General features: G+C 37.8%; 2 protein-coding genes across 2 annotated transcripts in view; one reads left to right on the plus strand and one right to left on the minus strand.

Annotated features, from left to right (window-relative positions):
• The first annotated feature begins 642 nt into the window (after window positions 1–642).
• Window positions 643–5,564, plus strand: LOC141296283 (apoptosis regulatory protein Siva-like). The gene is made up of 4 exons (XM_073827545.1): window positions 643–916; window positions 2,875–3,075; window positions 4,657–4,810; window positions 5,432–5,564. Exons 1-4 carry the CDS (start codon window positions 796–798, stop codon window positions 5,478–5,480), a joined length of 525 nt encoding a protein of 174 aa, XP_073683646.1. The 5' UTR covers window positions 643–795; the 3' UTR covers window positions 5,481–5,564.
• A 9,550-nt stretch (window positions 5,565–15,114) lies between these two features.
• The window catches only part of LOC141296202 (RAC-alpha serine/threonine-protein kinase-like), a 53,182-nt gene continuing 53,034 nt past the window's right edge, over window positions 15,115–15,262 (minus strand). The window contains exon 7 of the mRNA XM_073827478.1: window positions 15,115–15,129. Coding sequence (XP_073683579.1) covers window positions 15,115–15,129 — 15 coding nt within the window. The remainder of the gene's footprint in view (window positions 15,130–15,262) is intronic.

Genomic DNA, 15,262 nt, shown 5'->3' on the forward strand with positions numbered 1-15,262 from the left:
CTTAACATTTTTTCATCTATCAAATTTTCTCTAATAACCCTCATAAAAATATCAGGTTTATTTAACCGATACATTTCCATAATTTTTCCAGTCGTTCCGGGATTTTAAAAATCATGTTTTTAGAGATTACACGCAAGAATTGCTATGAACTCAAATAAGATTTATATTAAGCATAAACATTTCCAAGACTTTTTCAGATTTTTAGTAATTTAAAGGTATTGCAAATTATTTTAACTGTAAAAGTTAATCATTTTTCTCCTGGTAAATATCCATATTGTTCCGAATGTTGTTTTTCTGAAATGCAACATTGTTCTGTGCTTTATTTCTCTTTCTCTTTTTCTTCTTCTTATGTTGACATCATTGCATGACATGCTTCACTTTATTTTTACCATCTAGTTATATTAGTATATCTTTAAAGACTTTGAATGATAAAACATTTATTTGAGGTGAAGTGAGATCTCAGTTTGAAGTCCTTTGAAAATTTGCATTCATGCATTTTAGCTTTTTAATCCAACGCGATTTATTCAAAGTGTACTCAAAATATATCACTCATTTCTCCATGCATTTCCGGAGAATCAAACCCATGATTCTTCTACCGATCGGCAGGTGGCGCTGAGCGCGTCCTCGCGTGTGTCCGCCGCCGAAGCAGAGGAAGAAGAAGCGCAGCCCTTAAAGCGCGAACGCGTGTTTTTCTTCTTGCAAGTTCGCGCGGTTTGTTTGTTTGCCTGTGTATTTTGTTTATTTTTCGTTGTCCTTCTCTTCAGTTGTCGTGTTTTATAACCAGCCGTTTTTAAAATGCCTAAACGCTCCTATCCGTTCAGCGAGAGCTTCTCCTCTCAGTATAAAGTTCATGTTGGCCAAAAGGAGATCAACAACTGCGGAGTTTTTGGACTCAAGTACCGACAAGAGATTTATGGTGAGATATAAACACATTTATTACGTTCACAACAGCGGTAGAGTCAAATATAGATCATAAATGAGTTCGTAATTGAATTCTGCAGCTGAGTTTAATCTGTTTCAGTTACGCTCCTTTTTTCTCATTTATATGTGCCTTTTATTTGATTTTAAGTGTTTTAAACTGATTATTCTTACCAATAGGTTATTGTTTAATATTCTATCAATGCTCATTCGTAATTGTTCGAGTGTTTGTTAGTTTTATTTGCGTTTAATCAACTTTTTTTAGCTGCCTGTATAATATTAATGGCTGTTTGTGTGATTTTTAAAATAAGGGAATGTTTGTATATGAAAGATTTGTATTAAATTAAGTTATAGTTTGTAGTAATAATAATAATTATGAAAGCGTATGGGTAGCGAAATTCATTCGAAATGTAATATGCAAAATGCCGATGCATTTCTGTGTTTTAAATTTACGTTTTCTCGTAGATGTGTGCGAAGTTTAGTGCAAAAAGAAAATAAAGTAAAATTGAATGATTTGCGATCTGTACTCTGGTTCTTTATCTGTAATGATTTGTGAATCATTTGATTCGGGACTTTAGCGCGTGTTCGCGATTCATTTGATTCAGATCAGGGCTTAAGATAGTGAATCATTTGATTCACATTAGGATTTAAGGTCGCGTGTCATTTGATTCAGATCGGGACTTTAGCACGTGTTCCCGAATCATTTGATTCATTTTAGGATTTAAGGTCATGAGTCATTTGATTCAGATCGGGACTTTAGCACACGCGACTCATTTGATTCATATCAGGGCTTAAGATAGCGAATCATTTGATTCATATTAGGATTTAAGATCGTGAATCATTTGATTCATATTAGGATTTAAGATCGTGAGTCATTTGATTCAGATCGGGACTTTAGCACACGCGACTCATTTGATTCAGATCAGGGCTTAAGATAGTGAATCATTTGATTCACATTAGGATTTAAGGTCGCGTGTCATTTGATTCAGATCGGGACTTTAGCACGTGTTCCCGAATCATTTGATTCATTTTAGGATTTAAGGTCATGAGTCATTTGATTCAGATTGGGACTTTAGCACACGCGACTCATTTGATTCAGATCAGGGCTTAAGATAGTGAATCATTTGATTCACATTAGGATTTAAGATAGCGAATCATTTGATTCATATTAGGATTTAAGATCGTGAATCATTTGATTCATATCAGGACTTAAACTCACGAATCATTTGATTCAGATCGGGACTTTAGCGAGTGTTCGCAAATCATTTGATTTATATTAGGATTTAAGATGGCGAATCATTTGATTCAGTTGGGGACTTTGGCACATCTTCAAGAATCATTTGGTTCCGATCCGGACTTCAGACTGTGTTTGCGACTCATTTGAATCAGATCAGGGCTTCAGATTGTTTATTGCAAATCATTTGATTCAGATTTGGACTTCAAAGTGGGTTTGTGTCATTTGGCGAATTGAATCATTTGCGATCTGTGCTCTGATTCTTTATCTTAAATGATGGTTTGTGAATCGTTTTCTTCAGATCGTGACTTTGGCATGTGTTCGCGACTCATTTGATTCATATCAGGACTTAAGATTGTTAGTCACTTGATTCGGAAAATTTGGGGGGGGGAAATAGCGTTTAAATGATCATTTTTGAGTAATACATGTTCGTTAAAATGTTTAATTTGCATATTAAAACTAGTGTCTGAAATTGCAGGTGTAAAATAAATTTTCATTTAGCACTAAACGTTGCACATCTCTATGGGAAAATGTAAAATTAAATCCCGAAATGCATTGCTAATTTGCATATTCCATTCTAAAATAAAATTTGCTACCCATATGCTTCCATAGTAAAAAAAAAAAGTTTTTAAACTGCTTCACTTTACCAGCAGATTGTTTTTAAATGTTGTTGTTTTGAGTTTATTTTCTTGTTTTACATGTTTATTTTATTTCTTAATTAGAAAAGACCAAAAACCTGCTCTTTAATGGGACCAAAGCCGTGATGGGACGAATCTGGAAGGCAGATGGAGAAGAGAAGCGGTCAGACGTGCTCGTGTCTGATCAGACCGCTGTATCGCCGGCTCCTGGACAGCAAACGCTTCTCAAAGGACAAACGCGCATCGGGCTGGACGGACGATTACAGAAAGTGAACGCTGCTTCAGGTGAAACTATAAGAGCAGAGCAAGATGTGATCAGTTCAGTGTGAAACAAGACTTATTTGTGCTGTCATATGATGATTGCATGTGATTTTGAGCTGCTGATTCTTAATTTACCCCATGTTTTGCTCTTTCACATCAACACTTTGATACAAAATATGCAGTGTTTGCAGCATTTTTGCTTTTGAGAATCATTTGTGCGGTGAAGTCTTGCATTTTCTTTTTATCAGCAGTAAAACACCACAAATGCATGATTCATGTCTTTATCTGAACCACAATTTAGATGTTTGATTCAGTTAAATTCTCGGCACATTTTATTTTATATTTTTCCGAAGACGTTTTATTCCTAATCCAGATAATCAAGTTCTAATTTGTGGCTGAGAAAAATGATGTCTGCTTTGTCTGTGTTTAATTGCATTTTAAACAGCCACAGAAAATCATATTTTGGGGGGGGGGGGGGGGGGGCTTGCTTTGCTAGTTTTTCCACTCCTTTGCAAATTGTAACATAATTATGAAACGTTCTGAACATTTTAGTTTTGTATATTTGTCATGACTTTTATTTTGATAAGTGCATTAGAGCTTTTACTCATCAAATTAGGCTGTTTGAGGCCTTTTTTGCAAATCACTCATTTAAGATCTAGTGCAGTTACAAAAAAAAAAGCATTTTACATTATTTGGAGACATGCAGACAGTGTGCATTTAAAGAAGCAGTTCACTCGAATTACTTTTTTTTTTTTTTTTTTTTTTTTAAGTATTTAACACTGAACATTTTTAAAATTGTAGTGGAAATTATAGCCTACCAACAAAGCGCAATTTAACTTAAAATTAATAAGTTGGTCAAATAATATTCTTTGGCCATTAAGAGCCCTTTCTTGAATCAGGCATGTGTTTTTAATGTACAACTAAATGCAGCTTTGCTCAGCAAAGGAGAATGTTAGAATAAATGTATTAATAGAGCTGTTGGAATGATATCTTTTTTACGTTACAAATTATAGTAGTAACATTTATGAAAGCTTACTACTTTTGTGGTAAACCCACAAGAAGACCTCAGTACTACTTTTTGCTGACAGCAGCAGATTTGTGAATGATTGTCATCTTTGGTCTTTGAACCCTGGCTAAGGAGCTGCTGTCAGAATAAACACAACTGGTGTCTGGTGTATTAGACAACAGAACGTTCTGGAGTTGATTGACTAATGGATGATTTCAGTCATCATACAGTAACCTTTCTCTTCTCATGGAGACATGCGATGCACTTCTAAACAGTCTCTCGCTGTCGCTGCTTTGAATGATTTTTGCATCTTTCTCGGACAGCTTTAAATGTTTCCTCGCTGCTCACGTTTGCTGCATTAGTGCGCGCCTCTATTTGATCTTGTCATGTCATTGTTCGCTATCATTTATTTAGCCTTTTCGCTTATTCGCCTGAAAAAGGGTTTTGCAATTTTCGGCCTAATTTTGGTTGCCGAACATTCGGTGCATCTCTAGTAAATCCTGTAAGTTTTTGTTCTGGAAGTGTACTAATACTTTTTTCTGAAGTTCTTCGGACATGTCTCTAAACTGCTGTAGTAAGTCCTGTCTGTGTGTCCTCAGGTTGTGCAGCGGCTCCTACAACATGTTGCGTGTGTCAGAGGGTCTCTGGTTCGAGGAAGCCGTGCTCTCAGTGTGAGCGTCCTGCGTGTGCAGCGTGCATCCAGCAGTGCAACAGCTGCTCTGACCGCTGCTGCTCCTTATGCACCGTCACAGAGTAAGTCAATCACACTTAAATATTTCAGTTCAAATGTCCTGACGTGTGCTCACCCATAGGCCATCCAAGATGTAGATGAATTAGTGTCTTCCTCGGATTTGTAGAAATGTGTCATTCCATCACTTGCTCACCAATGGACGTGAATGGGTGGCGTCAGAATCAGAGTCCAAACAGCTGATAAATTTACATCTTGAGTGATTCAAACATCACACATCCACAAAACCACTCCAGTCCATCAGTTAACATCTTAAGAAGACAATCTAAACAAATTGATCATAAAGACGTTTTTAACTAAAATGAGTCCATAATATGTGGAAAAATCCAGCCACATATTAGTTTAGAGCTGTTTTGGCTTGTAAACGGTGCTTGATCTGTGCAGATTTCTTTCCTGATTCAGACCACTTTTCCACTTGTAGTATTATGGATTATAGACTTGATGTATTTGTTAAACATTTTAACGATGGCTAACTGATGGACTGGAGTGATGTGGATTATTGTGATGTTTTTATCAGCTGTTTCGGACTCTCATTCTGACGGCACCCATTCACTCAAGATGTAAATGTAGTTTTATGCTGGTGTATAAACGGTGCCGTGTCTAATGTGTTTGTTCTCTGTCTTCAGTTACAGTGAGCGTTATGAGCGTATCCTCTGCTGTGGCTGTTCATCCTGATGGCCTTGATCAGGACAGACGCAAACTGAGACAACTGACCATTATGATGCCGGATATGAGTTTTAATGCTTTAGCCATTAAATGTAAATGAGATTACTATTTTATATATGCTTGCATTGTTTCTTGCCCTTTCCCTTCCTTTTTATGTACATACTCCTGTGACTATTCAAATAAATACTTGACATTTATTCCCTAATTATGATGTTTGGGATTTATTTAATTTATGTGCATGTATAGAGCTGGCTGGTAATTGATTACATGTAATCTGGATTACGTAATCAGATTCCAAAAATTAAGGGTAAACACTGCAGGCAAAACTTCTCCATGCACCTGTCAAGTTTGAGATTTTGGGCTTTTTGGTGTTTCAGTCTTTTATTTTCTTTCTTTCCTCAGACTAGTGGAAAGAAAATACCCAAAAGACATTAAGTATTTCTTTTATAGCCCTATCCATTTGTCAATAGATTTTAATTACAATACATATTTGTCAGTAGCTCATATATAATTTGCTTTTTTTTATACATTTTATTCCCCAAACAATTGTAAAATTGTTTTCTTTGTTTTTTTTCAGAATTATGGAGTGACAAAATGATACCCAAAATCCCCTCTGTAAAAACATTTGACTAACTTCATCCAGTGTTTAGATTTTTGCACTAGAAATGTATGCAAATTGGCATATTTCATTAATGACTCATTTGCGTATTTAAACAACTTTTTAGAAAATGTGTAATAAAATTGCAATTATCAATGTAATCAATCAACTGGGTAACTTTTTTTTTTTTTAAACCCTATTTACCTGCAGTGTTTCACCTTAAGTGATTAGATTGCGTTTAAAATGCTTATTGCACTGCAGTTACTCTTTATGGATTACATTTACACAATAGAAATTATAATTTGATTCTTCATAACTTTAATACACTTTCATTGTAGGTTATTTAACCATGTATTTCTGTCTTTGGAAGGCATTGTCACATTAAGGACATTATTTATTTTTTTTGTCATCCAATCCTCTTTCACTGTATACATTTACTCTAAGTACCCCTGAAATTTTAAAACATATTTTAATAACATTTGCATGTTCATTGGTTCTCTGACATTGGTTATGGTCACATGACAATGCAGGTAAACGAATTAAAAAAATGCATCTTAAATGACTTTAATTTAACATTAATGAAAAACTAATAATTAAACTCATAAACCCCTTGCAGTAGCTTTACAAACACCAGTTTGGGAAAACTTGATGTAATGTTTAATGCACTACATGTTAATAAGGAATGGAGTGTGTGTGTGTGTGTTTTTTATTTTATTTTTTACTCTCTTTAATTTTATATCAATATGGTACACTAATATTTTGTTTAAATCATGTGATAAATGATTAAATGCAATAGTAATAGAGTCTAATTATATTACTTCAAATGTGTAATGTCATGGATTACGTTACTAACTACTATTTTCGTCATGTAATTTGTAATCAGTATCAGATTGCAATTTGTGAGTAATCTACCCAGCTCTGCATATGTATATACAGAGAGAGAGATTTAAAGATATGCAGAAATGCATTGGTCTGTAGAGCACATTGTTGAATGCTGGTGTGTTAACAGTGGTGTGATCATGTGTTTGTCACTAGAGGGCAGCACCAGAATATAATACTTCATCAGTTCCGCAGTAAACAGCTGTGTTTGTCAGTCTGGACTACATTCACGGTCACCTGGCAAAATTTTAGTCATTAAAGCTTTTTAATTATGGTGCTATTTCTTGTAGAATTATCTTTTTGAAATTAGTTTAAAAGGTATTGATTCTCTTTAACGCTTTGGAAAATTGAAGTCTGACTTCAGTGTAAACTGGAAACTTTTAGCTAATCAGACACTGAATCCCCATGAATGCTTGCAAGACATACGAGTCCCTTTGGGTTGGAGCAACTGGGCTGTTTTGCACATAGGTAAGTACCATAGTATAGCCATGGTACTTCAGATTTTTGTATTAGGGACTTTATAAAAAAAAAAAAAAAAAGGCTCTTCTCAACGATTATCAAAAATACACAAAAAATCTGAAATATTATTAGAATGTAAAACAGCTGTTTTTTATGTGAATCTATGTAAACATGTAATTTATTTCTGATACACAGCTGAATTAATTTTCAGCATCATTACTCCAGTCTTCAGTGTCACGTGATCCTTCAGAAATCATGTTAAAAACAGCTGTGCTGCCCAATACTTTTGTGGAAACTGATACATTTAATTTTCCGTGAAAACAGATCACTACATAATTTGGAAATTTGGATGTGTTCCTCATATAGAGCATCATATGACTTCAGAAGACCTGCAATAAAGTAGACTAATTGTATGGACTTTGATACTTTTACATCTCGTTTGAAGCTTAAAAATGTATTTCCTAATTACGCAAGTCCACAGACGTATGAAGGTGAGTAAATGATGACGTGATCTTTTAATATAGATTGTGATATTGAGGGCAGGAGTCTTCATGCTGTGGAGATGGAAAAGCAATTAGATGTTCCTGACACTCCTTCTGTTCTTTTGTCTGTGCTTCTCTGCAGCTGTCCAGACTTTCATCACAAGCGTTTTACTGTAAAAGGTCACAGCCGTGACTTCCGAGGCGGCTCCTCTTTCTCTGCGCCACATGCCAGGGACCCCCGAAGGCCTGCCGGGCCCCGCTGACTCCTGGACGCACTTAAGTCCAGGCGTGTGGCTCTGTATCACCCCCCATTTGTACAGAGCAGCTGTGCGCAGACACACGGCCGGCCGCGGTGATGTGGCTGCTATAAATACGTGTGCATGTAGTGAAGGAGTGACAGCTGTGCGCTGGACTGCTCCTCCATCAGCTCACGCTCCATACGGGACAGAAGGACATGTCACTAATATCCCCTGTCTTATGGTCAACTTGTCATTTCCATCCGTTTTTCAACATAGTCAAAGTTTGCCATGTGTAATTTCACAATCCAATCGTGTTCTGGGTGATTGTTGACAAAAGAATGCATTTTTTAGCTGTTCTGGGGGGTTGCTAGGGAGTTGCTATGGTCTTCTGAGTGGTTGCTAATGTTCTGTAAGCATTTGTTACTTGTTGATACAAATATACATTTTCTAGCTGTTCTGAGTGGTTATTAGGAAGTGGTTGCAAGGGTTTTCTAGGTGGCTGTTGACAAAATGCATTTTCTGGCTGTTCTGGGTAGTTGCCAGTGTGCTCTGGGTGGCTGTTTGTACAAGAGTGCATTTTCTGGCTGTTCTGAAGGGTTTCTATGGTGTTGCTAGGGTTTTTGAGTGGTTTCCAGGGTGTTCCGGGTGACTGTTGATAAAACAATGATTTTCTGTCTGTTGTAAAAGGTTGCTAGGGAGTTGCTAGTGTTTTAAAGTGGTTGCCAGTGTTTTAAGTGGCTGTTGACAAAAGAATGCATTTTCTGGCTGTTCTGAGTGGTTGCTAGGAAGTTGCTAGGGTTTTTGTGTGGTTTCCAGTGTGTTCCGGGTGACTGTTGATTAAAATAATGATTTTCTGTCTGTTTTAAATGGTTGCTTGGGAGTTGCTAGGGTTTTAAAGTGGTTGCCAGTGTGTTCTAGGTGGCTGTTGACAAAACAATGCATGTTCTAGCTGTTCTGAGTGGTTGCTAGGGTTTTTGAGTGGTTGCCAGTGTGTTCTGGGTGACTGTTGACAAAATAATGATTTTTTGTCTGTTTTAAATGTTTGCTAGGGGTTTAAAGTGGTTGGCAGTGTTCTAGGTGGCTGTTGACAAAAAATGCATTTTCTGGTTCTGATTGGTTTCTAGGGATTTGCTAGGCTATTCTGGGTGGCTGTTGACAAAATAATACACTTTCTAGCTGTGCTGAATTGTTGCTAGGGGGTTTCTAGAGTTTTTAAGTGATTCCTAGCGTGTTCAGGGTGGCTGTTGACAAAAAATGCATTTTCTGGCTGTTCTGGGTGGATGCTATGGAGTTGCTAGGGTTTGCGAAGAGTTACCAGGGTGTTCTGGGTGGCTGTTTACAAAATAATGCATTTTTTGGCTGCTCTGAGTGGTTGCTAGGGAGTTGCTAGGGTTTTCGAAGGGTTACTGGGGTGTTCTGTGTGGCTGTTGACAAAAGAATGCATTTTCTAGCTGTTCTGACTGGTTGCTAGGCAGTTGCTAGGGTTTTAGAGTGGTTGCTAGGGTGATTTGGGTGACTGTTGACATTTCTAGCTGTTCTGAGTCGTTGCTAGGGTTTTTGAGTGGTTGCCAGGGTGTTCTGGGTGACTGTTGACAAAATAATGATTTTTTGTCTGTTTTAAATGTTTGCTAGGGGTTTAAAGTGGTTGGCATTGTTCTAGGTGGCTGTTGACAAAAAATGCATTTTCTGGTTCTGATTGGTTTCTAGGAAGTTGCTAGGCTATTCTGGGTGGCTGTTGACAAAATAATACATTTTCTAATTGTGCTGGATAGTTGCTAGGGGGTTTCTATAGGTTTTTAGCGTCTTCATTTTCTAGGTGTTCTGAGTGGTTGCTAGGGCGTTACTAGGGTTTTAGAGTGGTTGCTAGGGTATTCTGGGTGACTGACATTTCTAGCTGTTCTGACTGGTTGCTAGGCAGTTGCTATGGTTTTAGAGTGGTTGCTAGGGTGATTTGGGTGACTGTTGACATTTCTAGCTGTTCTGAGTGGTTGCTAGGGTTTTTGAGTGGTTGCCAGGGTGTTCTGGGTGACTGTTGACAAAATAATGATTTTTTGTCTGTTTTAAATGTTTGCTAGGGGTTTAAAGTGGTTGGCATTGTTCTAGGTGGCTGTTGACAAAAAATGCATTTTCTGGTTCTGATTGGTTTCTAGGAAGTTGCTAGGCTATTCTGGGTGGCTGTTGACAAAATAATACATTTTCTAATTGTGCTGAATAGTTGCTAGGGGGTTTCTATAGGTTTTTAGCGTCTTCATTTTCTAGGTGTTCTGAGTGGTTGCTAGGGCGTTACTAGGGTTTTAGAGTGGTTGCTAGGGTATTCTGGGTGACTGACATTTCTAGCTGTTCTGACTGGTTGCTAGGCAGTTGCTAGGGTTTTAGAGTGGTTGCTAGGGTGATTTGGGTGACTGTTGACATTTCTAGCTGTTCTGAGTGGTTGCTAGGGTTTTTGAGTGGTTGCCAGGGTGTTCTGGGTGACTGTTGACAAAATAATGATTTTTTGTCTGTTTTAAATGTTTGCTAGGGGTTTAAAGTGGTTGGCATTGTTCTAGGTGGCTGTTGACAAAAAATGCATTTTCTGGTTCTGATTGGTTTCTAGGAAGTTGCTAGGCTATTCTGGGTGGCTGTTGACAAAATAATACATTTTCTAATTGTGCTGAATAGTTGCTAGGGGGTTTCTATAGGTTTTTAGCGTCTTCATTTTCTAGGTGTTCTGAGTGGTTGCTAGGGCGTTACTAGGGTTTTAGAGTGGTTGCTAGGGTATTCTGGGTGACTGACATTTCTAGCTGTTCTGACTGGTTGCTAGGCAGTTGCTAGGGTTTTAGAGTTATTGCTAGGGTGTTTTTGGGTGACTGTTGACATTTCTAGCTGTTCTAAGTGCTTGCTAGGGTTACCAGGGTGTTCTGGGTGGCTGTAATGCATTTTCTAGGTGTTCTGAGTGGTTGCTATGGAGTTACTAGGGTTTTCAAGTGGTTGCCAGGGTGTTCTGGGTTGTTAGTGAAAAATGGAAAGGTACACGTATTATTACATCGTATTTAATCACCATTAATAATGTCAATATTTCAATGTACAATAAATGTCAATGTTCTTTTCATAAGAAACAATCTCATCTTTCAAATTCTTGTACAATAAATGTTGATTTGGCGTGACGGATCGCTCTAATGGCGTCTCGGTTCACTCGGCAGCGGTAGCATAATGAACATCTGAAGGTATGTTGAAAGATACATTTTAACTTATAAAAACGTATATTTCGTGTATTCGCTCAATCATTGTTTCAACCGCGGACAAAACTAAATGTAAACAAAACGCCACGTGCATTTACCTCAGTAAAGTCATTCGCGTTCTCTAGGGAAATAAATATATGCACTTTATTAGCCTCTATGTTCCTTACAGTTTACTTAACATGTTACTGATGTAAATATTTAATGTGTGTACCAAACCGTGACTTCCAAACCGAGGTAAGTTACGTACCGACATAACGTACGCACGTTTGTTTACATTACACCCTAGTTGTTAATGAGTTGCCTGGTGGAGTTGTAAGCTTGTTGATAGACATATCTGTTTACATGTTGTTTAAAGTAGTTGCATAAGTGTTGCTGGTTTGTTTTGAAGTTATGATGTTATAATGATTTTTGTACTGTGGTAGTACTATAGTATTCTGTTCAATACCTTGGAAATGTGAGGTCGCATGATTATGAACACAATATCACAGCATTTATTAAAGTATCATAGTATTACCACCCAATAGCATCAGTGTATGACCCACAGTGCTATAAAGGTGATATTGAGGATATAATGTTTTGATGTTAATTATATAAGACACAAAGGTCTCGTCTCTGACAGAGCATTGCTCTTTTTCTGTTTTATGTGCATGGGTGTGTGTGTGAGGCTGCATCGCTCCTTTTCAAGTGTGACCACCTGTCTTTTGTTATGAGGTAAATAAATAAATAAACATGGCCAGCACCAGATGTCCCCGGCCGTCCGTTCAGAGGTCAAGGTCTCCCACCGCTGGCCTTGCGAGGTGAAGACATCCAAGTTTCAACTTCACTTCTCCTACAAAGACTTGCTGTCGTCTAGGGAATACATGCAAATGTGCTAGCTGTGGTGAAATGGAAATTACATGAAGCTTTTTGATAAGCGAGGGCAAAACACACATCTAATTAAGTCAAAGAGACGACAGCGCGCTCATCAAAGAGTGCAACTAGTCATGGCATGCTTGTTTCTCATTTGCTAGTTGTCTAGTCCAGTCCTTCAACTGGTTTTGCAGATTTTATATCAAATAGCAAGTGGAGACCAAACTTAAATTAATAGAAATTAAAACAATATTGAAAGATTTTGTGACGTGAAAGATTAAACTTAATAGTTTGTCCATTTAGTTGTAGTGTTTGCTTTCTAATATTTAATAAGTCAAATTAAATATTCCATGTTTATCCTTTTTTAATGTCACCTGGGTCATATTTTCTTTTACTTTGTATTTTCCATTATACACTTGTTAGGGTGTTGCTAGGGTTTTCTGGGTGGTTGGGAGCATTGTTACCTTGTTGATACAAGTATGCATTTTTAAACTGTTTTGAATAGTTGCTGTGGAATTACAATGGTTTTCTGAGGGGTTGCTAGGTGGTTGCTCACGTGTTGTATTTTTAACTTGTTGACACAAGTAGGCATTTTTCTAGTTGTTCCGAATAGTTGCTATAAAGTTAAGGTTTTCTAAGTGGTTTCTAGGGTGTTATTAGGGTCTTCCGGGTGGTTGCTAGTTGTAAGAATTTGTGGTTCTATGTGTGGTTTGTGGTTACTATGGAGTTACTAGGGTTTTTGAGTGGTTGCTAAGGTGTTGCTAGGGTCTTCTGAGATTACTAGGGTGTTTTGGATGATTGCTCAAATGTTGTGAGCATTTTTTACTTGTTGATACAAGTTTTTTTTTTAAACTGAGTGCAAGGATTTTCATGGTGGTTGCTAAGGTGTTACTAGGGTCTTCTGAGGTTGCTGGGGTGTTTCTAGGGTGTTCTGAGTGGCTGTTGGGGTGTTGCTAGGTAGTGTGAGAATTTTTAGCTTATCAATACTAGTATGCATTAGCTTATCTGAGTGGTTGCAATGGAGTTGCTGGGGTCGTCTTGGTGGTTGCTAGGTAGTTCCTTATGTGTTGCAAGCATTTTTTACTTGTTGATACAAGTATGTATTTTTTAACTATTCTGAGTGCAAGGGTTTTCATGGTGGTTGCTAAGGTGTTAATAGGGTCTTCTGAGATGTTGCTTGGGTGTTTCTAGGTTGTTCTGGGTGGTTGCTGGGGTGTTGCTAGGTGATTGCTCAAGTGTTGTGAGCATTTCTTACTTGTTGATACAAGTTTGCATTTTCATAATTGTTCTGAGTTGATGCTCTAGAGTTGCTAGGGTGTTCTGAGTGGTTGCTAGGGTGTTCTGAATGGTTGCTAGGGTGTTTCTAGGGTGTTCTAAATGCTTGCTGGGGTGTTGCTCGGTGGTTTCTTATGTATTTTGAGCATTTGTTATTTGTTGATAGAAGTTTGCATTTTTATAGTTGTTCTGAGTTGACGCTGTAGAGTTGCTAGGGTGTTTCTAGTGTGTTCTAAATGGTTGCTGGGGTGTTGTTTAGTGGTTTCTTAAGTATTGTGAGTGTTCTGAGTGGTTGCTAGGGTGTTTCTAGGGTGGTATCGGTGATTGCTGGGGTTTTGGGGTGCTGGGGTTTCTTAAGTGTTGTGAGCATTTGTCACTTGTTGATACAAGTTTGCATTTTCATAGTAGTTCAAAATTTTTGCTACAGAGTTGCTAGGATGTTCCAAGTGGTTGCTAGGGTGTTGCTAGAGTGTTCTCAGTGGTTGCTAGGGTGTTGCTTAGTGATTGCTCAAGTGTTGTTAGCATTTGTTACTTGTTAATACCAGTTTGCATTTTCAGAGTTGTTCTGAGTTGTTGCTATAGAGTTGGTAGAGTGCTCTGAGCGGTTGCTAGGGTGTTTCTAGTGTGTTCTGAATGGTTGTTGTTTAGTGGTTTCTTAAGTATTGTAAGCATTTGTTACTTATTGATACAAGTTTTTACAGTATGTTCATAGTTCTGAGTTGATGCTGTAGATTTGCTAGAGTGTTCCAAATGGTTGCTAGGGTGTTGCTAGGCTGTTCTCGGTGGTGTTGCTGAGTGATTAAGTGTTGTGAGCATTTGTTACTTGTTGATACAAGTTTGCATTTTTATAGTTATTCTGAGTTGATACTGTAGAGTTGCTAGAGTGTTCTGAGTGGTTGCTAGGGTGTTTCTAGGGTGTTCTCAGTAGTTGCTGGGGTTTCTTAAGTGTGTTGAACATTTGTTACTTGTTGATACAGGCTTGCAATTTCATAGTTGTTCTAAATTTTTGATATAGAGTTGCTAGGGTGTTCCAGGTGGTTGCTAGGGTGTTCTCAGTGGTTGCTGGGGTGTTGCTAGGTAGTTTCTTAAATGTGACCATTTGTTATTAGTTGATACAAGTTGCATCAACTAATTTTCACAGTTGTTCTGAATTGCTGCTGTAGAGTTGCTAGGGTGTTCTGAGTGGTTGCTAGGGTGTTTCTAGGGTTTTCTCGGTGGTTGCTGAGGAGGTGTTAGGTGGTTTCTTAAGTGTTGTGAGCATTTGTTACTTGTTGATACAGGTTTGCGTTTCATAGTTGTTCTGAGTTGATGCTGTAGAGTTGCTAGGGTGTTCTGAGTGGTTGCTAGGGTATTTCCAGGGTGTTCTGAGTGGTTGCTAGGGAGTTTCTAGGGTGTTTTAAATTGTTTCCTGGGGTGTTGCTCTGTGATTTCTTAGGTGTTGTGAGCATTTGTTACTTGTTGCTACAAGTTTTCATTTTCATAGTTGTGAGTTAATGCTGTAGAGTTGCTAGGGTGTTTCTTGGGTGTTCTCTGGGGTTGCTGGGGTGTTGCTAGGTGGTTTAAGTGTTGTGAGCATTTGTTATTTGTAGATCAAGGTTTGCATTTTTTATTTTGCACTTTGTAAAATGTAAGTGTGTGATATTATCATCCAGCTCCAATCTGTGACAATAAGGCACAAAGATATTAACATAAACAATGATTTTTTGTAAATCTGCTGTGAAGTAAATTTGATTCCCTGTTCATGAACAGTCAAAGAACAGTTTGCCAACCACCCGTGACCTTTGACATCAAC

The sequence above is a fragment of the Garra rufa genome, chromosome 21, assembly GCF_049309525.1.
Source record: "Garra rufa chromosome 21, GarRuf1.0, whole genome shotgun sequence".
NCBI lineage: Eukaryota > Metazoa > Chordata > Actinopteri > Cypriniformes > Cyprinidae > Garra > Garra rufa.